The 18,770-nt window shown below is 46.5% G+C and overlaps 1 protein-coding gene across 2 annotated transcripts in view; it reads right to left on the reverse strand.

Annotated features, from left to right (window-relative positions):
• MACF1 (microtubule actin crosslinking factor 1) overlaps positions 1-16,554 on the reverse strand; it is a 327,723-nt gene extending 311,169 nt beyond the window's left edge. Inside the window, exon 1 of one of the 2 annotated variants that reach the window (XM_060140476.1) lies at positions 16,325-16,554. In XM_060140476.1, the coding sequence (XP_059996459.1) occupies positions 16,325-16,418 (94 nt within the window). In that variant the 5' untranslated portion in view covers positions 16,419-16,554. The remainder of the gene's footprint in view (positions 1-16,324) is intronic. The other variant, XM_060140475.1, reaches the window with a different exon arrangement.
• Positions 16,555-18,770: the final 2,216 nt, after the last annotated feature.

Here is an 18,770-nt window from a genome sequence, read left to right on the forward strand (position 1 = left end):
AACTAGATCCCGCATGCCGCAACTAAGAGCGTGCATGCCAAAACTAAAAGATCCTGCAAGCCACGACGAAGATCCCACGTGCCACAACTAAGACCCGGCGTAGCCAAATAAATAAATAAATATTTTTTTAAAAAATTAAACGATAGGGCTTCCCTGGTGGCGCAGTGGTTGAGAGTACACCTGCCGATGCAGGGGACACGGGTTCGTGCCCCGGTCCGGGAAGTTCCCACATGCCGCGGAGCGGCTGGGCCCGTGAGCCATGGCTGCTGAGCCTGCGTGTCCGGAGCCTGTGCTCCACAACAGGAGACGCCACAACAGTGAGAGGCCCACGTACCGCAAAAAAAAAAAATAAATAAACAATAAAATAAATGACAGGACCTGACTATACGTATACTTTTTCCTCTGCTAATTCTCATCTACCAACCAAAATACCCTTGTGGGAAAAAGACACTAGGACCAAGATAGATTCTTACTCCTTTTGAATCTGGTATATCTGCTTCCCTAACCACTGCTGGATGAAAAGAAAGAAGGTAAGAGAACTCTTGTACATCGAGTATCTACTGTGTGCCTCACATGTTAGGTGCTAATACACATTATCTTATTCAAACTTCACAACATCCCTGCAAGGTATGAACTATTCTCCCCATTACTAGTGAGAAAATCAATGCTTAGAAAGGTTAAGTAAGTTGCCCAACATCATACAGCCATAAAGTGGCTGAGCCAAGATTCAAAACCCTTGTTTTTAACTAAACCAATCCGCTTGAACAAGTACTTTTGAACCAATTCCCTAGATATGATTTTCTACCAGACTTCTGATTTCAATCACTATGTGTTGAGTGAATCAATGAAGAGACCTTATAAATCCCATCTAGTTCTCCCATTTTTACAGTAAGGCGATGGGCCCAAAGAAGTAAACTGACTTGACCAGAGTCACAACTAAGTTAGTGTCAGAATTAGGTATCCAACCCAAGTCTCCTGATTTCCATTCCATCACATAAGTTTGAGGACAACAGCAGTACATGAAAATAGACAGCATGGATGCTAGAATCTGACTACCTCAGTTCAAATCTTGGCTCTGCAATTTTCCAACTGCATGATCTTGGGCAAGTCACTTAACCTCTCTGTTCTGTTTCCTCATCTAAAAACGGAGATAGTAATACCTATCTCACATGGTTACTCTTAGGACTGAATGAATATATACATAAAGTACTTAAAATAGTGCCTGGCACATTAATAAGCATTATGTTTGTTAACTACTTCTGCTACAACTATTATTAAATAATGCTAAGTAAAACACCAAAGAGTATATACACACTGACTATAATTTTATAAAACTGCAGACAAATGCACTCATTGACAGATAAAGAGAGGAAAAAGAGAAAGAGGCTCTTTGTTCCTGTAAATTTGCCTAACTTAGTTATTAGTAATAACATTTATTATTTACTCTGTACCAGGCTCAGTACTTAGTATGTTACAGCCATTACTAAATTTCATTAAATCTAAGACACCATCAACTGCAGAAAGAACCAATATTTCATTTACTCTCCCCAACAGCACTATGAAGTAGAAAGTTCCCCTATTCTGCAGATAAGAAACTGAGACACTGAGAGGTTAAAGAATTCATCCAAGGTCACACAGCTATTCAAATGGCCAAACTGGGTTTCAATCCCAGATCTGTCAGACTCCAAAACCCCTTACACTGAACCACTTTATTACCAACTCGGTGCTGCTCTAACTTTAATGTGCATGGAATCACCTGGGAATCTTGCTAAAATAAAAACTGATTTAGCAGGTCTGGGGTGGAGCCTAACACTGTGCGGTCCTAACAAGCTCCCAGGTGCTACAGATGCTGCTGGTCCTGGATCACCACCAACTATTCTGCTTCCATTACAACAACTCCTCCTCCTCCCCCTCCTGGGTCTCCACCCTCATCTCAGCAATCAGCTAATGAAAAGGATGTTAACTCCCAAAAGACAGAGGAACCTTCTAATTAAGCCTTTGTTTCTCTGCCACCTTCACTATTCCTTCCTCTACCCTCCTGGGCCCCTCAGCTCAGTCTCCACTCTCCTTTCTAAGGCAGGCTACACAAAGCTACCGAGAGAAGCTAATAGGGAGTTCAAAATGAACAGCTGCCGTACCTAAGGAGACCTCTAACGAAAAAAATGTTAACCTTACGGTTGGATGATCTGGGGTGACAAGGTGCCACCTCGAAGTCCACATGACTACTGTGACTCTGAACAGTGAGCAAAAGTTTCTGGAGTAAACTGAAAACTAAGGATTATTTACTCCCATCATTTCTCCAAAGATAATGTGTGTGACCTCTCCCCACCCCCACTCTCAGCTCAGGTCTCTGAGCAACACAGGTAATTAAGGTCTGCCTACTTACTACAGAAACAGCTAGTTTCAATCGGGCTCAGTCCTCTCCTGCTCTACCTGTCCTACATTTTAGGCATTGTCTTTGTGCTCTTAGTGTTTACTAGCTCTACCAAACACACGCAGAAGTGCTGCACTGCACGAGCCTTTCTATAGTGGTCCTGGATGCCTGGGTTAGAAAACAACTGTGAAATTCAGTTATACGTGATATAACTGAATGGAGGGATACAGCACTACCCAGAGCACAGGATTGTTTGCGACTCAAGAGCCCTGCAGACTCCTCTTTATTACCACGACTCCACTGTTCCATGGGCCTGTCTTAAGGTAAACAATACTGCAACTCTGTTTGAGCAGTTCAAATCAGACCATTTTCAAGAGTAGTCTGACTTGAAAATCTTAAAGCAACTTAGACTACAAAATCAAAATTTATACTGCCCCTTAAGGCAAGAGGGCCAGTGGAGTTCAGCAGGCCTGGGTGCAAAACCCAATGCAGTCACTTACCAGCTGCGTGATCCTCAGGGAACTTATTTAGGTTCCTTAAGCTTTGGTTTCCTCCTCTGTAGTATCAATCAATGTCATTGGACTATCATAGGATGCTGTTTGTGATGATTAAATGAGATAAAGCACCTGGCATTTAGTAAGGCCTTAACACATGTTAGTTTCCTCTCCCCACCCCTGCTCACAGGGATATACAGTTAAGCTGATAATGCACATCAGTATCAAATCACACAAAGGAATGTGATTAAGCATGGTCTCATAAAAAAACACCACTCACCTGGTGAGATCTGGCTGTATGTAGCACCAATTGGTACATGGCCCTGAGCAAGTTACTGCACCTTTCCATGCCTCATTTCATTTCCTTCCAAGGAACAGGAGTGAGCTGAACTGATCATTTCCAGTTCACTCATTCAACAAATATTTACTGAGCACCTGCTATATACCAGGCACTCTTCTGGGTGCTAGGAATACAAGAGTTAATAAACAAAAGAATGCAGGAGCTTCAGCTCTGCTCTCAGACAAATATGTAAACAAAGGGAAACAGCTAATAACAGCAACAAATACTTCTTGCCTTATTAGCTCCCTTAAAACTGCCCCCACACTATCTTCTCTTATTAACATACTACCAAATGTAATTAGTTTTGCAATTTTGGAAGTTTTTTTTCAGGTAGGAGTTTGGAAGAAAGAGTGACGTTGGAGCACTTAAGAGCAATCACAGCAGTCCCAGTAAGAGATAAGGCCCTGAACTCATCTATTAGCAGTGGGGCTGGAGGAGATGACAGGTGGAGAGAGTTGTAGGAGATGGAATCCGCGGGACTTGCTGAAAGACTGGCCCCCTGGGCAGGATGCAGGAGAGGGAGGAGGCTTGCATGAAGCCCAGGGTCCTGGCTTGGACAACTGGATGGGTGAGGAAGGCTTTCACTGAGCTGGGGGACCCAGGAAGAGAAGCAGGTCTGGGAGCAGGGAGGAGGACAATGATGCCCATTTGGGACGTTATCAACTTTGAGATGTCTGCGGGACAATCGTGTGGAAAAACCCATTGAGACGGGTGCTGGAAGCAGCTGGAAAAACCAAGAAATAAGACCACCCCCACCATTTGCAAAGTGGTTCAGTTTGTGAAGTGCATCATATGCATCTCATTTGACACAATCTACACCCTGAACAAGATCACAATTAGGTTGGAAAGTTCAGACAAATATACACAAAAAGTTAAGTAACAAAAAAAACCAAGAAATGCTACAAGGCAATTTTGGTTTGTGATGAACTGCAAGAAAATTATCTGTTATACTTAAACACAATAATCAAATCCCCAGGACTTCCCTGGTGGCAAGAATCCGCCTGCCAACGCAGGGGACACGGGTTCGATCCCTGGTCCAGGAAGATCCCACATCCCGCGGAGCAACTAATCCGGTGTACCAAAACTATTGAACCTACGCTCTAGAGCCCGCGAGCCACAACTACTGAAGCTCGCGCGCCTAGAGCCCGTGCTTTGCAACAAAGAGAAGCCACCGCAGTGAGAAGCCTGCAACCACAACGAAGAGGAGCCCCCGCTCGCCGCTACTACAGAAAGCCCGCATGCGGCAACAAAGACCCAACGCAGCCAAAAAAAAAAAAAAAATCCATCCCCACTCAGCTTTCTAATCTCTGGAGCTTTTATTTACTCAACTTTCCATATCATCACAAGCCTATTTGTTGAAGGTATTATACATCTTTACAAGTCAGAAAATGAGATGTAATCAACAGGAGGACGTAGAGGAGGAAAGAATGCAGGGGTTTTGGCTCTGCTTTTAGACAAAGGCAAAGGGAAGCAGCTAACGACAGCCACAAGGATTATTATACGCTGCCTCTATTAGCCCCCTTAGTATTGCCCCCCACACCGATCGTCTCTTATTAACACACCAACTGTGCCACAGCTCCGTCAGCTCCTGCCTCTCATCCCTTCTCAATGGCATATTCACGCTAGGGCCTCCACCGCCTCACCCCTTCCCTGGAGCCGCCCAAAGGCTGAGGAGGCCTGAGCGATGGGAATCTAATGCTCCCTCTAGCTTTGTCTTCCACAGGGAAGGTGGAGGGAAATTCCAGCCCCTCACAGACGCCCATTCTTCCTAATAAAGGCATTACTACATGAATAGTGTTATTATACTAATTAAAAATAATAACAATAAAAACAATGAATCAGTCCTCTGGGAGAGGTGAGGATCTCAAAGCACCCCATCTGAACTAGTCTGGTTCCTGTTCTCCGTTTGGGAAACTAACCAACAGAGGCTGGGATGGGTCCTACATTCTTACCCCCAGAGGTGCCCCAGACCAGGCCAGACCAGCTTCTTTCCAACCCAACACTAACCCCATGGCTCATTTCTGGTGTTTGTGTGCACACGAGCGTTTGCAGTAGGTCTGGGATGAATTTCCTCACGTTACAATTGTACAGAGGACCCAGGTCTTCCAGGTGTTCTCCTGCCTACCACTCCAGCCACAGGTCACAGAGAGTGAGGGCCCCATTAGGATCCTGACCCAGCTGTATGGAGAGGGAACAAGACAATAAGGTCCCGCATGACTAGAAAGGACATTGAGAGGAACTGCCTGGCACCAAAGGGCCATGGATGGGAGCTCCCTGTCACTCTGGTTGGAACAGAAGATAAGCGTTGACTCTGTCAAACCCCTTTCCCTCTGCACGAGGTCACTTTTTAGGAAACCTTCTACCGGGAAGATGATAGCTGCATGAGGAGCAGCCATCTACTATTTGTTCAACTGCTTATTCATTCTTTATTGTCTCGTCATTTGTATCATCTGTTGTATACTTTAACGCCCGGGGGCAGACAGAGGGTTTATGAACTCTACTTGTTCAGTGTTAGATACTGTACTACATTCAAAGAGGCTCTTAACAGAGGCATTTTTGCTGATGGTGATGACAAGGATAGTAGAGGGCGTCCATACATGCAAAGCAGCCTGCCCTGGAGTAGACCGTCCACTGCACTTTGTGAAACCAGAGGCAAGGGACGAACAAGCATACACACACAACTCTTGCAGGACTTAGAGAGAAATTGTACCAGATCAGCCAAACCAGGGACAGAAATGAGATCAAAGATTCTCCAAATTAGTGGAGACACACCTTCCACTCCCAGGGGTGACTCACATCAAGTTTACCCAACACAGAGTCCAAATTTACAAAACAAAGAGCAGAAAACAAGTCACAATGTGGAGAACATACCAGTTAACAGCTAAAGCAGGTAGAGTGGGTCAAAGGAGTAAGACCTAAGTCAACTCTGAAGGTAACCTAACACACTACGAAATATCCTCTATAGTAGACTAAAGGTGAAGAACCCAAGCAAGTAGAGGACAAAGGAAAGGGTAACTAATACACTTTGTAGATATAAAGGTCAGATAAACTCTGAAGGACACTATCATGATTTGAAAAGTAGTGATTATACTGAACCTGCTAAGGTAAGGCAGGGAAGGTTCTGAGTCATGCGAACAAATCCATCCCATTCGCTGTCCGCCTGCCAAAATAAACAAAAAGGAGGCTGCATCCGCCACAACAGCCACTCTGTCTAGTCTTGCAAAGAACCTGATCTTCACAAGACTGGTCCAAATAGAATAGGGAATACTAATCCTGCAGTCTTCACGGAAAGCACAAACATTCCTAAACTCAACTGCCCTGGGGAGAGTAAGTGAAGCTAGCCCCTGAGGTGTATGCCGATGCTAAGCCACTCTTCGTATCAGACGGTGAGATGAGGATTAAAGACCACAGGTGACAAAAGCCTCTCTCTATGTCAAGAGTCAAGATGCCCCTGACCACAAAAGTCAGATTAAGTCAACAAATAGAGAAAAATCAATTTCTGACATGCACTTTAGTAAATGATATAAAAGAATACAAAAGTTACATATATGGTTCCTGCCCTGAAAGAGCTTACAATTTTGCTGGGGGCACAAAATACAAGTCAGCCAGAGAATACAATCTATAACAAAGCAGATGTTACTTTTTTTTTTTAGAAAGACCCCTTATTCTGTAAGGACCCCTTATTCTTCCATCAAACCTACACTGGAAAACTTGGATCCTGGATCAATCCACCTGTCTGCTTTCTCAGTATCTACACTCAGGTTGTTGAGTGCTTCGGGGGCCAGAGGGAAAGAACGAACGAATGCACCCTTGCACTCGCGCACACACACAGCCCCTACTCTCAGCAGATAACTTCACCCCCTACTTTTAGAGAGAACAGAAGCCATCAGGGGAAATTCCCTCGCCTCTAATCAACCAACTTGACCACCTGCATTCTTGCCTTCCTCCCTCTTATCTTTCTCATCAGGCACATTCCTCTTTTGACTCCAGATTCCATGCTCTCATCGATTATTCTCTCCCTCCCTTGAATTTTATTCCTTCCTCTGCTGACTCTTCCCAAACAGCACTTAAACACCCTTGAAGTCTCTTCTGCGTTACAATTAACAAACAAAACGCCCTCTACCCTGCATTCCCCTCTACACAGTCATGCCTTCCTCCTCTCTGTTCCATCAAAGTCTAGGTTTCAAAACGCACTTCTCATTCACTCCCCAGCCCACTGCTTTCTGGACTGCACTTCCCACATTGCCACTGAAAATGCTCCAGGATAGGTGACCTTTCTATCAGAGCCTGCAGCCCTTACCTCGCTTGACCTCTATATAATCTGATAATGTATGATACACCTTCCTTCTAGAACTCACTTCTCTCCTCTTCCTCCTACATCTCTGGCCACTCCCTTTTGGTGGACAGTTTCCTTCACAGGATCCCCTTCCTCTGTTCCCCAAACCACCCTCCCTTTGGAGTTCCCCAGAGTTTTTCTGTCTCAAACCTCTTCTCACTGTAAACACACTTGCTCAGCAATCTCCTGGTCCGTCCACTCCTGTGGCTCTGATTCCAGAAGCTGACAGCTGCCCCATCTATAGCTCTCCTGAGCTCCACACTGTATACAACCACCTACTGCAGGGCACCTCTGCCAGCATCCCACAGAAACCTCAACCTCAATGCAACCAAAGCTGAACTCAGTACCATCCCCTGCACCAGCACTGCCACCACATCACTGGAAATAACCTTCCTCTCCTTACACTCCCAATTTTAGTTAATGACACCCCCCACCCACACAGAAACCTGCAAGTCATCCTAGGTTCTTCCCTCTCCCTTCATATGCCACATTCAATTATAGGTGTCAAAATACATGGGGGCTTCCCTGGTGGCACAGTGGTTAAGAATCCGCCTGCCAATGCAGGGGACACGGGTTCGAGCCCTGGTCCGGGAAGATCCCACATGCCGCGGAGCAACTAAGCCCATGCGCCACAACTACTGAGCCTGTGCTCTAGAGCCCGTGACCCACAACTACTGAGCCCGAGCACCACAGCTACTGAAGCCCATGCGCCTAGAGCCCGTGTTCTGCAACAAGAGAAGCCGCCTCAATGAGAAGCCCGCGCACCGCAACAAAGAGTAGCCCCCGCTCGCAGCAACTAGAAAAAGTCCGCGCACAGCAACAAAGACCCAACACAGACAAAAAAATAAATAAATAAATATATGGATTTTACCCCTTAACGTTTCTTGATTTGCCCACTTTACATTACTAGGTCCACAACCTTAGTTTACACTCTAATCACTCCTAAGTTACTGTAACAGCCTCCTAACTAGTCTGTCACTAGACTTGCCCCTCTCCAATCCTCCTTCACGACTCTGCCAGAGCAGGGGTATTTCTAAAATGTAAACCCAACCCTAGTCTTCCTTGCCTAAGATCCTTCAATGGCTCCCAAAAGCCTGTAGGATGAAGTCTAAACTCTGCAGTATGATATACACAGCCAGTCAACATTCTAGCTCTGCCTACTTTTCCTACCTCATCTCGTTTCTCCTTCCCTCACATCCTGCACTCCAACCTTACTAAGATTCCATATTTCCTCTCCTAAGGCTCTCTCATCCCTACTTCTGTTCATGCTGCCCAGAATGCCCTTTACCTGAACTTTTTGCCTAGAGTTCTGAATTCTTTAGGTGACAGCTCAGTCATTTCCTCTTGGATGCCTTCCCTGGCCCCTTCCCACCCTGGCTGTCATGGGTACTCCTCTTCACTACCATGGCACCAGACTCATCTGTTGGATAGCACTCCCTACAATGGACAGTAATTGTCAGTTCACCAATATGTTTTCCCTGTTAAACTGTAAGGTCATAGAGATGCAAGGACAGTATCTTTGCTCCTTCAGCACCTTGCCTATTGCCTGGTTCAGAGTAGACACATTCAATAAATGATTACTAGTTAAATGAATGAATGGATCCTCCAAACAAGCCCCCTGACACCCTGGGAGATTAGCACTTCAAGATATAACGGAAGATTTTAGAAGGGATTTAAGAGGATTTCTTATGCAATTCTTGGCAGGTATTCCTGGAAGCATACAATGAAGGTTGTCCAGAGAATGGGTAGAATAGGTATTCTGAGGCACTCAGCATTGTTAGTTTAAATGAGAAGTAAAGACGAAGAAACACAACCTCAAGTCATAGGTTCAAAGGCACAGCCCTATCTAACAAGTTCAGAATGGAGTAAAATCTTTAAAAGAAGATTTTTATACAAGAAAGAAGATTTTGTTTTGGAATAGCCCTGGCGTGAGGGGTAGTTAATTCTTTTTTTTAAGGCAAAATCTTCTAGAAAAGAGTTAGCAATGTTAGTATAGTATCTGAACTTAAGTCCCTGTACCTGCCCAAAATGTCTCTCAAATATGCCCACTCCCTCTTTAATAACCCTTACTCTAACCTCTTGACTCAATTACAACAGTGACCTCCTAGAGAGTCAGTCTCCGCTCTCATCCATCATTTACACAGCCACTACGTTAATCCTGTCCATTGCATAAAACTCAGGCTCCCCATATGAACATTCACAGGACCTTCTTTCCCTCCACCCCTAATCTTAATATTTTTTCAATGCTCCTAAGTGCCTCCCACCTCCCCAACACAGTATCTGCTTATAGCTACTGGTAGAATACAGTGTACGCAGTGAGTTTATTCACTGTGAGTGACCAACTGAAAAACACAGCCAAAAAAAAAAAATCCCTTCCTATATATCTCAATCCAACATGCTCCTGCGGGTTGAAACCATCTGAACTCCAAAAGACACTTCAAGCAAGCTTGTTCTTTTCATCAACACAAAGGAACTGTGTTTACATTTCTGAGGAAAAATGATGAGAGAAATTTGCTATGGTAAGAGGGAAGCCAGCAGTACAGCTGGCAAAGCCCTTGCCCAAAAGAAAGATGCTGACTGACCAATTAATTAACTTGTCCTAGGCAACAACCCAAATCATTCCTGATAACAGGCATACATCCCTGATGACTGACACATGGTCATGCAGAAGAAAGCAGTTTTGAACAGAGAAAGAAAAATAAGTGTTTGGGCCCAGTGAAAGTAGACTCACAATGTAACACAAATGTATGGAGCCAAAAGCAAGCTAAGGGTATCAGATCCCAGGCTGGCTAAAAAGGGCCTATCCTTGAGAGCTGCATTCTCTCCAGCTAAAGCACATCTATCTGTTAATTGGCCTGCCCCTCCACACTCCCCGCCCCCCCTCCCCCGACACACACACATGGAAGGCATATTATCTAAAGTTCTATACACTGTCCTGTATTTTTTTACCATTTTCTACATTAAACACATACTACTTTTACAATATGAAAATAAAATTATTTTAAAATATGACTTGAAAGTGCTATGACTGCCCTTTCTCTTGAGAGAAATTCCCTGCCAATCGACCACATGCAAAAGAAGTATAAAAAGTCCCTACAATGTAAGAGTATAAAACCTCATTAGGGAAACAATTCTAACAGACATGAGGCAATGCAAGAATAACACAAAACAGTATATAGTTAAAGAACTAATTATGAGGTAGACATTCTAAGAGATCAGGGAAGGGAGAGATGAATGTCTGATAGAGGAATGGAAGAAAGGAGGACATGCATGGAGGACACAGGGCTCGTGCTTAGCTTTAATTAAGAAGAAAGAGATAAGACTTGAAGAATCAGAGAGAAAGGGAGAGGGCATTCCAGGAAGAGAGAACAGAAAGACACAGAGGCAGGTATGAGGACCCGGGGGAAGGATTACTGAGACCTGCCCAAATGAAGCAGAGAACCAGTCACAGTGGATATAGTTAGGTATGCAGGACAAGTCAAATTATGGAAGGCCCCAAAAGCTGGAGACAAAGAATCAGAAAGTCAGTGTAATTTATTCCAGGAACTGAGGAGTTCTGGAAGGAAAAATAATATTTTATTAGAAGTAGCAAAAAAAGTTGGAATAAACATTCTTAGATACTGCAAACCAAGCCAATGGGGCTGAAAGGGCTCCTACAGGCCAGGAAATTAGTAAATGCCCCTGACAGAAGCAAGAGAACAGAGGCTTAAACTCCAATCAAAACCATGAAGAGCAGAAGCAGAAGCTTTAGCACACCACACAACCTAGCTGCAACGTGGCTCAACATATAATTACCAGAAGCAGAAAGGGCCAACCTTACTTAGTAAAAGGAGGGCCTGAGTGTTTTCAAGATCATTGAGAAAACACTACCAACTCATTGTGCAACCCATAATTGTTCACTTGTGACTTTGATCCTGTTCCCAGATGTGCACTCTGAAGTATTCTCTCTACTGTGATCTCTAAAACCTGAAACTGGCACTGAAAAGTACCAGGACAATAAGGCCTCAGCTGATGCATTTCCCTGGTGTTCATGATGTCACCTGCCAAGCAAGCAAGCAAGCAGTAGCTCTCATAAGCACTGTTAGCACATGCACACATTTTATGATTTCAACAGCATGAACGTGGCCAAAGCTTGTGATTTCCCAGCAGACGGACTTGACTCACTTTCTGAATTAACAGTGTTCATGTCCAAAAGTAGCAATTAGTCTATTGTTCTGTCTAGAAGCTATCCACTCCATTTCATGGGCTGTGTTCTAAAAAGGAACTTAAAAACTGAGTGTACATTTACCCAAGAGGTTGCTTCAGAGTATCGCTTAAACAATACCAAATCCTAAGCCTGTATTTTCCAACCACTGTGTTAACAAAACTTTATCACTTTGCACTACACTGCTTTTGTATAAAAATTTCAAAGTGATTTATATACCATGAAACCTCTCCCATAATAAAAGAAATCCTTCACAGTTCAGAGATCCGGTAAGCCACATAAGGTGTGTGACTGTAGTTCAGAGGCTAAAAACTGATAACAAGAATGATACTTATATACAATGATACTAACAACTAAAGCACTGTCACAATCAACCAAGTCACTGCTCTGATTTTTAAATTTCCTTCTATAATAGGAAATTATAATAGGAAATTATAATAGGAAACCTTCATCTAGAAGCCTGGATCCTCTGGCTCTTGGGCAATAATTTAAGTCTCTGCCTAAATTTGCCCAGGTGTATATATAACACTTTCTTTACAGGATATTATGGAGGTCAAATAAGATGATGAATATGAAGCTGCTCTGTAAAATACAAGGTACTATATACATGACGGTTTTTCTAAACATTAATGGCCTAATATGTGCCAAGAGCTCATTTATACTCTCATGAATCCCAAGGAGTTAGTATTATCATCCCCATTTTAACAGATGAGAAACACAAAGATCAGAGGTTAAGCAACTTTTCCAAGGTCACACAGCAGAAGGTAAGTGGCAAAAGTAGAACTGAAGAAATTCAAAACCTTGCCTCTTTCTACTATATCATACTGCCTTGCTGGTTTTACATATTAAATAGTAGGTAGACCCTTCACTCCCAACTCTCTGTGCGGTGAGTTTTTTAAGTTCTTTTCTGTGATATGATAAACAAAAATCAGTCCTAATTAGCTTCATATAACCCATGGCACCTAGTGAGAACTCTGAAGTTTTTAAGTACCAGACAGTCCATGTTACCAACGTTGAAATGTGAATGTTCTCTTTTATTCCTAGTCCAGCCTGGCATGTGAAGGCTTTTCAGTCTTTAGGGCTTTGTGAAAACAGAAAGTATAATTCCTCCTGAACCAACTTACATATTACCCATGCTGCTTAACCAACTACCTCGAATCCAGATTGTGTTTGTTTTTAAACCTCCTCCCTAAAACCTAAAACTCTGTCCATATGTGGCCTAGAATAGAGTTTGACTCTACACTAAGAAAAGAATCAGATCCGGGTCCTCCTACCTCTTCAACTACTGTTCTTTCTTAGTTTCCGTTGGTGTTCACAGGGACCTCAGTCTACAGAGCAGAGAACTTTGTGATGGGCCCATATCATCATCTGGATGAAACATTCCTCTTTTCTTTGTTTTCATGTTTACCAAGCAACCATCTGATTACAAGCTTCATAAGCACTTTGGTATAAGGAAAAGGGTGCTCCAGATAGCAATGTAAATATTTCCAATCACTGCACAGGTATGTCCTCTATTATGAAGTAATAAAATTGGCATACAAATGGTTGCTTTATTTTTTTTTTTTAACTTTCAATGACTGACTCCCCCAGTGCCTATGGAATAAAGCCACAAAAGAATCTTTACAAGCTGGACTCTGAGTTCTTTACAGTATCATCTGCTCCCACAAAACTCTAGCCCTTCAGTCGCATCCAACTACTCCTGTTCCTCGAACCGTTCATCCCTTCATGCCTTTGCACGTGTTATTTATTCCCTCTGCCTTCTCCCCTCCCTACCGCCCTCCATCAGTCTAAATACCATTCATCCCTAAAGGCTCTCTCAAGTGTCACCACTTTTGTCAAATCTCCCAGTGAACCCCAAGTAGGGTATTCATCCCTCCTCTTACTTCCATAGTACTTTATCAACACCTCTGTTCTAGCATTTATCATGTTTTGCATATATCTTTCCCGTGCTAGATTGAATAACCAAGGGCAGGATCCAGATCTCATTCATAATTCTGGCATCTCCAGTGGCTAACACTGTGTTATCTCTAACAGGTATATAACAATTGTTGGTTGGAGGACTGGAAGAATGAAGAACCTACCCTGACGCTGTCGGGGTGCTGCCCACTCTGAAAGGTTAGGATCCAGAGTTATTACCTAATACCTCCTGTTTGCTGGCCAGTCAGGCTCTGAAAGAGGCTTTGGGATATTTAGGAAATAAAACAGAGTGTTTACGTCCATGCTAAATCATCTAATCCTGCCAAAACCATGCTCATGACCAGCATACAGGAAAATGGTTGCCAAGCACAATTCTGGAAAACCAGTGCTTGAAAACCATCCTTAATACAGCTGCAATACATACTGCTCTATTTCCTTCACAATGCAAATGCATCACTTCCCTTCTCATCTTTGCCCCTTCCAGGGCAGTTTACGCAGCTGAAAACTTTAGCTCTCCTTCAGAATACAAAAATCCTACTTCATTTGTAGAAATGAGGTGACTACAAATTAATAGCAGCAGAAAGAGAGATCCAAGTAATTTAGTGGCCAAACAGTGAGTGTCTAGGACCCCATCATCATCAATATCTCTTTCCCCAAGTCTCTCCAAATCTAATTCCTGGCTTTAACCTCACAAACTACCTCCCCAGCTCACTCTATTGATTCCAGCTTAGGCAAACAGTTCTCCAATAAGGTAGTAAGGGGATTTCTAAATCTGGAAAATGCAGAAATTCCACACAGCAAAGTAACAAAGGCCAGGGTGCTAATCCACCCTGACTTCCCAGTGAGAATGGTGCAGTGGGGGGAAGAGAAATTCTTCTACACCTATCATAAAGCAGACTGCACAACAGACTCATACAGCTCAAGTTAATTTACTCTGGCCAACCATTTTTGACTCATTCTTCCCCTCAAGAGAGAGATCTGTGTCTGGGAAGGACCAAATTCCTATACACCTGATCAAAGTCCTTCAGAGGAAGGCCAAACTGAGAGAGACAGCTAAAAGGACTGGACACAGGAGCCTCTCCTGGAATACGCTCTGCTTCCCCCTTCTTTCCTAGTTTCATATGGCAGCAATTCAACTTCCTTTCAGCTGGAGGCCACCAGCAATATGATTCATTGAGGTACTTGGATTTCTTCACCTATTTTTGTTTTAATTCTGCTGGTTTTTAAAGCTGTAACAGCCGAGACAGGCTCAGAGGGTCCTCCCTCTGAAGAACGCAGAGTTGCTCAAAAGCCTGCAAAGGAAACTTAATGAAACCATCCACTTAGCAGTATTTTTTTTCAATGAAGTTCAGCAGCACAATCTAACCTCTTTGTGCTCTGAAATGAACCACATTTCTTAAAAGAAAGACCACAGGGGGGTGACAGAAAACTTGCTGCAGGCAGGAAAACCTGGACAGCTTACAGGAGCTAATGCAGAAGAGAACAAGTAGAACTCCCAAGCAGGTCCATTTCAGCATTTTACCTCTCTCTCTCTCTCTCTCTCTCCCTCCCTCCCTCCCTCTCTCTCTCTCTGCTGCATTCCCAAGCAGAACTCTAAAGGCATGAGGGAAAAAAAAAAAAACGTTTTACAGCTTCTTCATTAGTTTCCCTTCACTGAGTAGCTGCCGTAAGCAAGTATGCTGGACTCGGTCAGAAGGGCTGAAGTTTCCTCTCCTTCAGATGAAAAGAAACTAAAGGCCCAGTCACAAGGGCCCCAGCTGAATAAAATAGGAGAAAGTGCTGCCTATGTAGTTTCTGGGAAAATCTCCATGTCTGTGGAAAGCACAACTGCCACACAAAGCAAAACCCCAGAACTGGATGTTAAAGATCAAAGCAGGGGCCTCCTAAGGCCACGCATCCCTGGCTTCCACTAAGGGGCACCTACAGCAGTTAGGGAAATGCGGTCCACCGAGACTCTGGGCCTGTCAAAACTTTCTCTGCAGATACCCGGGCTTTGGATAAGGCATTAACTTGCAGAAGTGCTTAGCAAAAGAGCTTCCAGGGGCGGAAATCCGAGATCCAAGACAAATCTTTGGGGGGGGCGGGGAGGGGGGAGCATAGACCCCTGCCTCGATCAGGCTGGAAGCCCAGGGGCTGGGGGTGGGAGGAGGCCTCGCCACCAAAACTGCACATTCACCGACCCCGGCCGACGCTCGACCGCTGCCCCCCCGACCCCCAAGTCACCAAGGTGGTTCATAACCTCGGCTGCCACGCGACTGAGCAGAGGCCGAGGGAGACAAAAGGGGACGAGGGACCCTCGGCGGGCACGCGGAGGTCCGAGCCTCTCCAGGAACGGGAGGCTTCTCCCGCCCCAGCTCCTCCTCCTCTCCTCCCCCTCCCCGCACTCCCCGCCGCGTTAGGTCTCCGAAACAGCGCCCGGCCTCGCCTCCTTCCAGCGGGGGCCAGATAACAGGGCACTAGAATGTAACTAGTGCTGTGAAGGCGCCGTCCCAGGTGGGCGAAGGCTCGGAGGCTCATCTCAACTCTGGAAATGAGCCGGTCCCGGCCCCCGGCGGCTCCGGCCCGGCCCCAGCGCTGGTGGGCGCCACCCCGCCCGCCGCCCCACCTGCCGCGGGCCCCGGCTCCGGCCAGTCCCCGGGCCGCCCGCCCGCCGCCGCACCTTTGTAGCGCTCCAGCACATCCTCGTACGCCTGCACGAACTCCTTCTCCTGGCTGCGGTTGGCCGGCTGCTGACCCGGCACGTAGCCGGCCATGGCCGCCCGCGCCGCGCTCTCCCGGGGCCCCGGCGGGCGCCGCTTGCAGGTCCGCGCGCTGAGGCGACGGCCCCAGCCTCGGCCCTTTGTGCGGCCCGGGACGGCGGCGGCGGCGCCCTGGCTCTCGGCTCTCCGCTCCGCGCCTGCCCTGCCGGCCTGCCGCTCGCTCTCCGATCCTCAGCCCGCTCGCGCTCCGCCGCCGGTCCCGCTGGCGTTTCCGCCTCCCCACCCCTCGGCTCCGCTCCTCCCTCAGCCCACCCCGCCCGCGGCGGCGGCAGCGGCTCCTCCCGTCAGGAGCGCCTGGCCCGGCCCGCTCCCCGCCCCTTTTCCCGCCGCCTCCGCGGCCCGGCGCGTCCTCGGCCCCGGGGCGGCCCCCCCAGGTCCCCCCCCCCGCCACCACACACACACCAGGGGCTATGGACCTCCGCGCGGCCGGGCAGGGGGGGGGGGCCGAGGTTGGGGGCCGGGAGGCCAGCCCCCGCGGGGGCGTTCCGCCGGAGCCCCGCTGGGTGGGAAGCCCCTGGCGCGTCGGGATGAAAGGCCTGGCCGGCCACAGGGGCCGCGAGAGGCCGAGGCCCACTCCGCGGGGCGGGAGGGCTGCCCCGCTCGGGGCGGACCCACACCCGGAGCCGGGACAAAGGAGGGAGCCCGCTGGCTGGAGAGAAACCGAGCTGGGCCTGTGCGGCGGCTGGAGAAGAACCCAGAGACACTGAACGGAAGGGAGCGAGCCAAAGACCTAGATAGATCGCAGGGCCAGACGCGGTCCGAATGAGGCCGGGGCAAGATCCAGACGGGCTGCCGGGTGAGGCCAAGGGAACACTCAGACCACAAAGAATCCCAGGAACAAAGGGTTTTCCAGAAACGTTAGAAACTGAACTCGAAATGAGAGAGCCTACCCAGCACCATGAAGTAAACCAGGCCCAGAACGAGGAGCCAGAGCCTGAGAAATGACAACTGAGGGAATGAAAACAGGATTCTGACTGCACCGTGGGGTGAATAAGAGGAGAGACAGGAGGACACACATCTATGGGGAAAAGATGCAACAGGATTATTATACTGTGACAGCCTCAGGCACAGAAAGGCTTAGATCAAAAGGGAGAAATGTGGGAACCTGAGACTGAATCAGGACTGCTATGGAACAAAGAAAAGAATTCTGGAGCATAGCTGCTCAGGGAAGAAAAAGGGAAGCCAATTATTCTCTGTCATCAGGGAAAAGGAAAGAATGAAGAAAGGATGCTGGTAAATATGGGTAGAGATGTATTGGGGACAATTTTGAGAAGGGAGTTCCCAGTATCCTCTGATCCTGCATTCAGTTGTGTATCCTTCAGACCCAATATTCACAGACTGCATTGGAGCCAAGAGCAGTGAACGAGGAACTCAGGTAAATGCAGGTGATTTTTTGCCCACATCTACCCCCATCCAGCCATTATCCTCCCCAGCCTCAACAAGCCTGTTGATTTGGGGGATGGGGGGAGCAGGTGGAAAAGTGGTTGTGGGTTAAAAGCTAGGCTGGCTGATCTCATAGTAACAGCACGCTAGCAAGTAAAAGGAGAATTCATGTGACACTGAGCAGACAAAACTGGGACTCAGGCTTCCACTTCAGTTCCCATTCTGAGATTTTTAAGAGAAGCTTCTCACCCCCAGGGCAAGGCCTGTATCTCTGTACGTTATGAGTAGTGCCAAGTATTTGGTCAATGCTCAGCAAGCACGTTAATAACAAGAAGAGATGATAGGGCTTCCCTGGTGGCACAGTGGTTAAGAATCCGCCTGCCAATGTAAGGGACACGGGTTCGAGCCCTGGTCCGGGAAGATCCCACATGCCATGGAGCAACTAAGCCCATGCGCCACAACTACTGAGCGTGCGCTCTAGAGCCCGGAAGCCACAACTACTGAGCCCACGTGCCACAACTACTGAAGCTCGCATACCTAGAGCCCGTGCTCCGCAAGAAGTCACCGCAATGAGAAGCCTGTGCGCTACAACAAAGAGTAGTCCCTAAAAAAAAAAAAAGAGTAGCCCCTGCTCCCCGCAACTAGAGAACATCCTGCGCACAGCAACGAAGACCCAACGCAGCCAAAAATTTTTAAAAAAAGAGATGATGCTTTTCACTAATAGGCGCACGACGGTTGTTTCCACATCATACCATGATCAGAAATGGGGTGAGCAAGTCATTAATCATATCTTTTTCCATCAAGTTTTGCTGGCCTGCCCAAGTTCTAGGCATAGAGACCATACAGGGAAAGGCCTGAAAGAGGACGGACAGGGAGGATCCTTGGGCAAATGCTCATTTCCTTCCAGTTTAGTCCTGTGTGCTCAAAAAAAGCTAGTTTGCAGTTTGGCATCAGTGGCTAATG

Source organism: Lagenorhynchus albirostris, chromosome 2 (genome assembly GCF_949774975.1).
Source record: "Lagenorhynchus albirostris chromosome 2, mLagAlb1.1, whole genome shotgun sequence".
In the NCBI taxonomy this organism is placed as follows: domain Eukaryota; kingdom Metazoa; phylum Chordata; class Mammalia; order Artiodactyla; family Delphinidae; genus Lagenorhynchus; species Lagenorhynchus albirostris.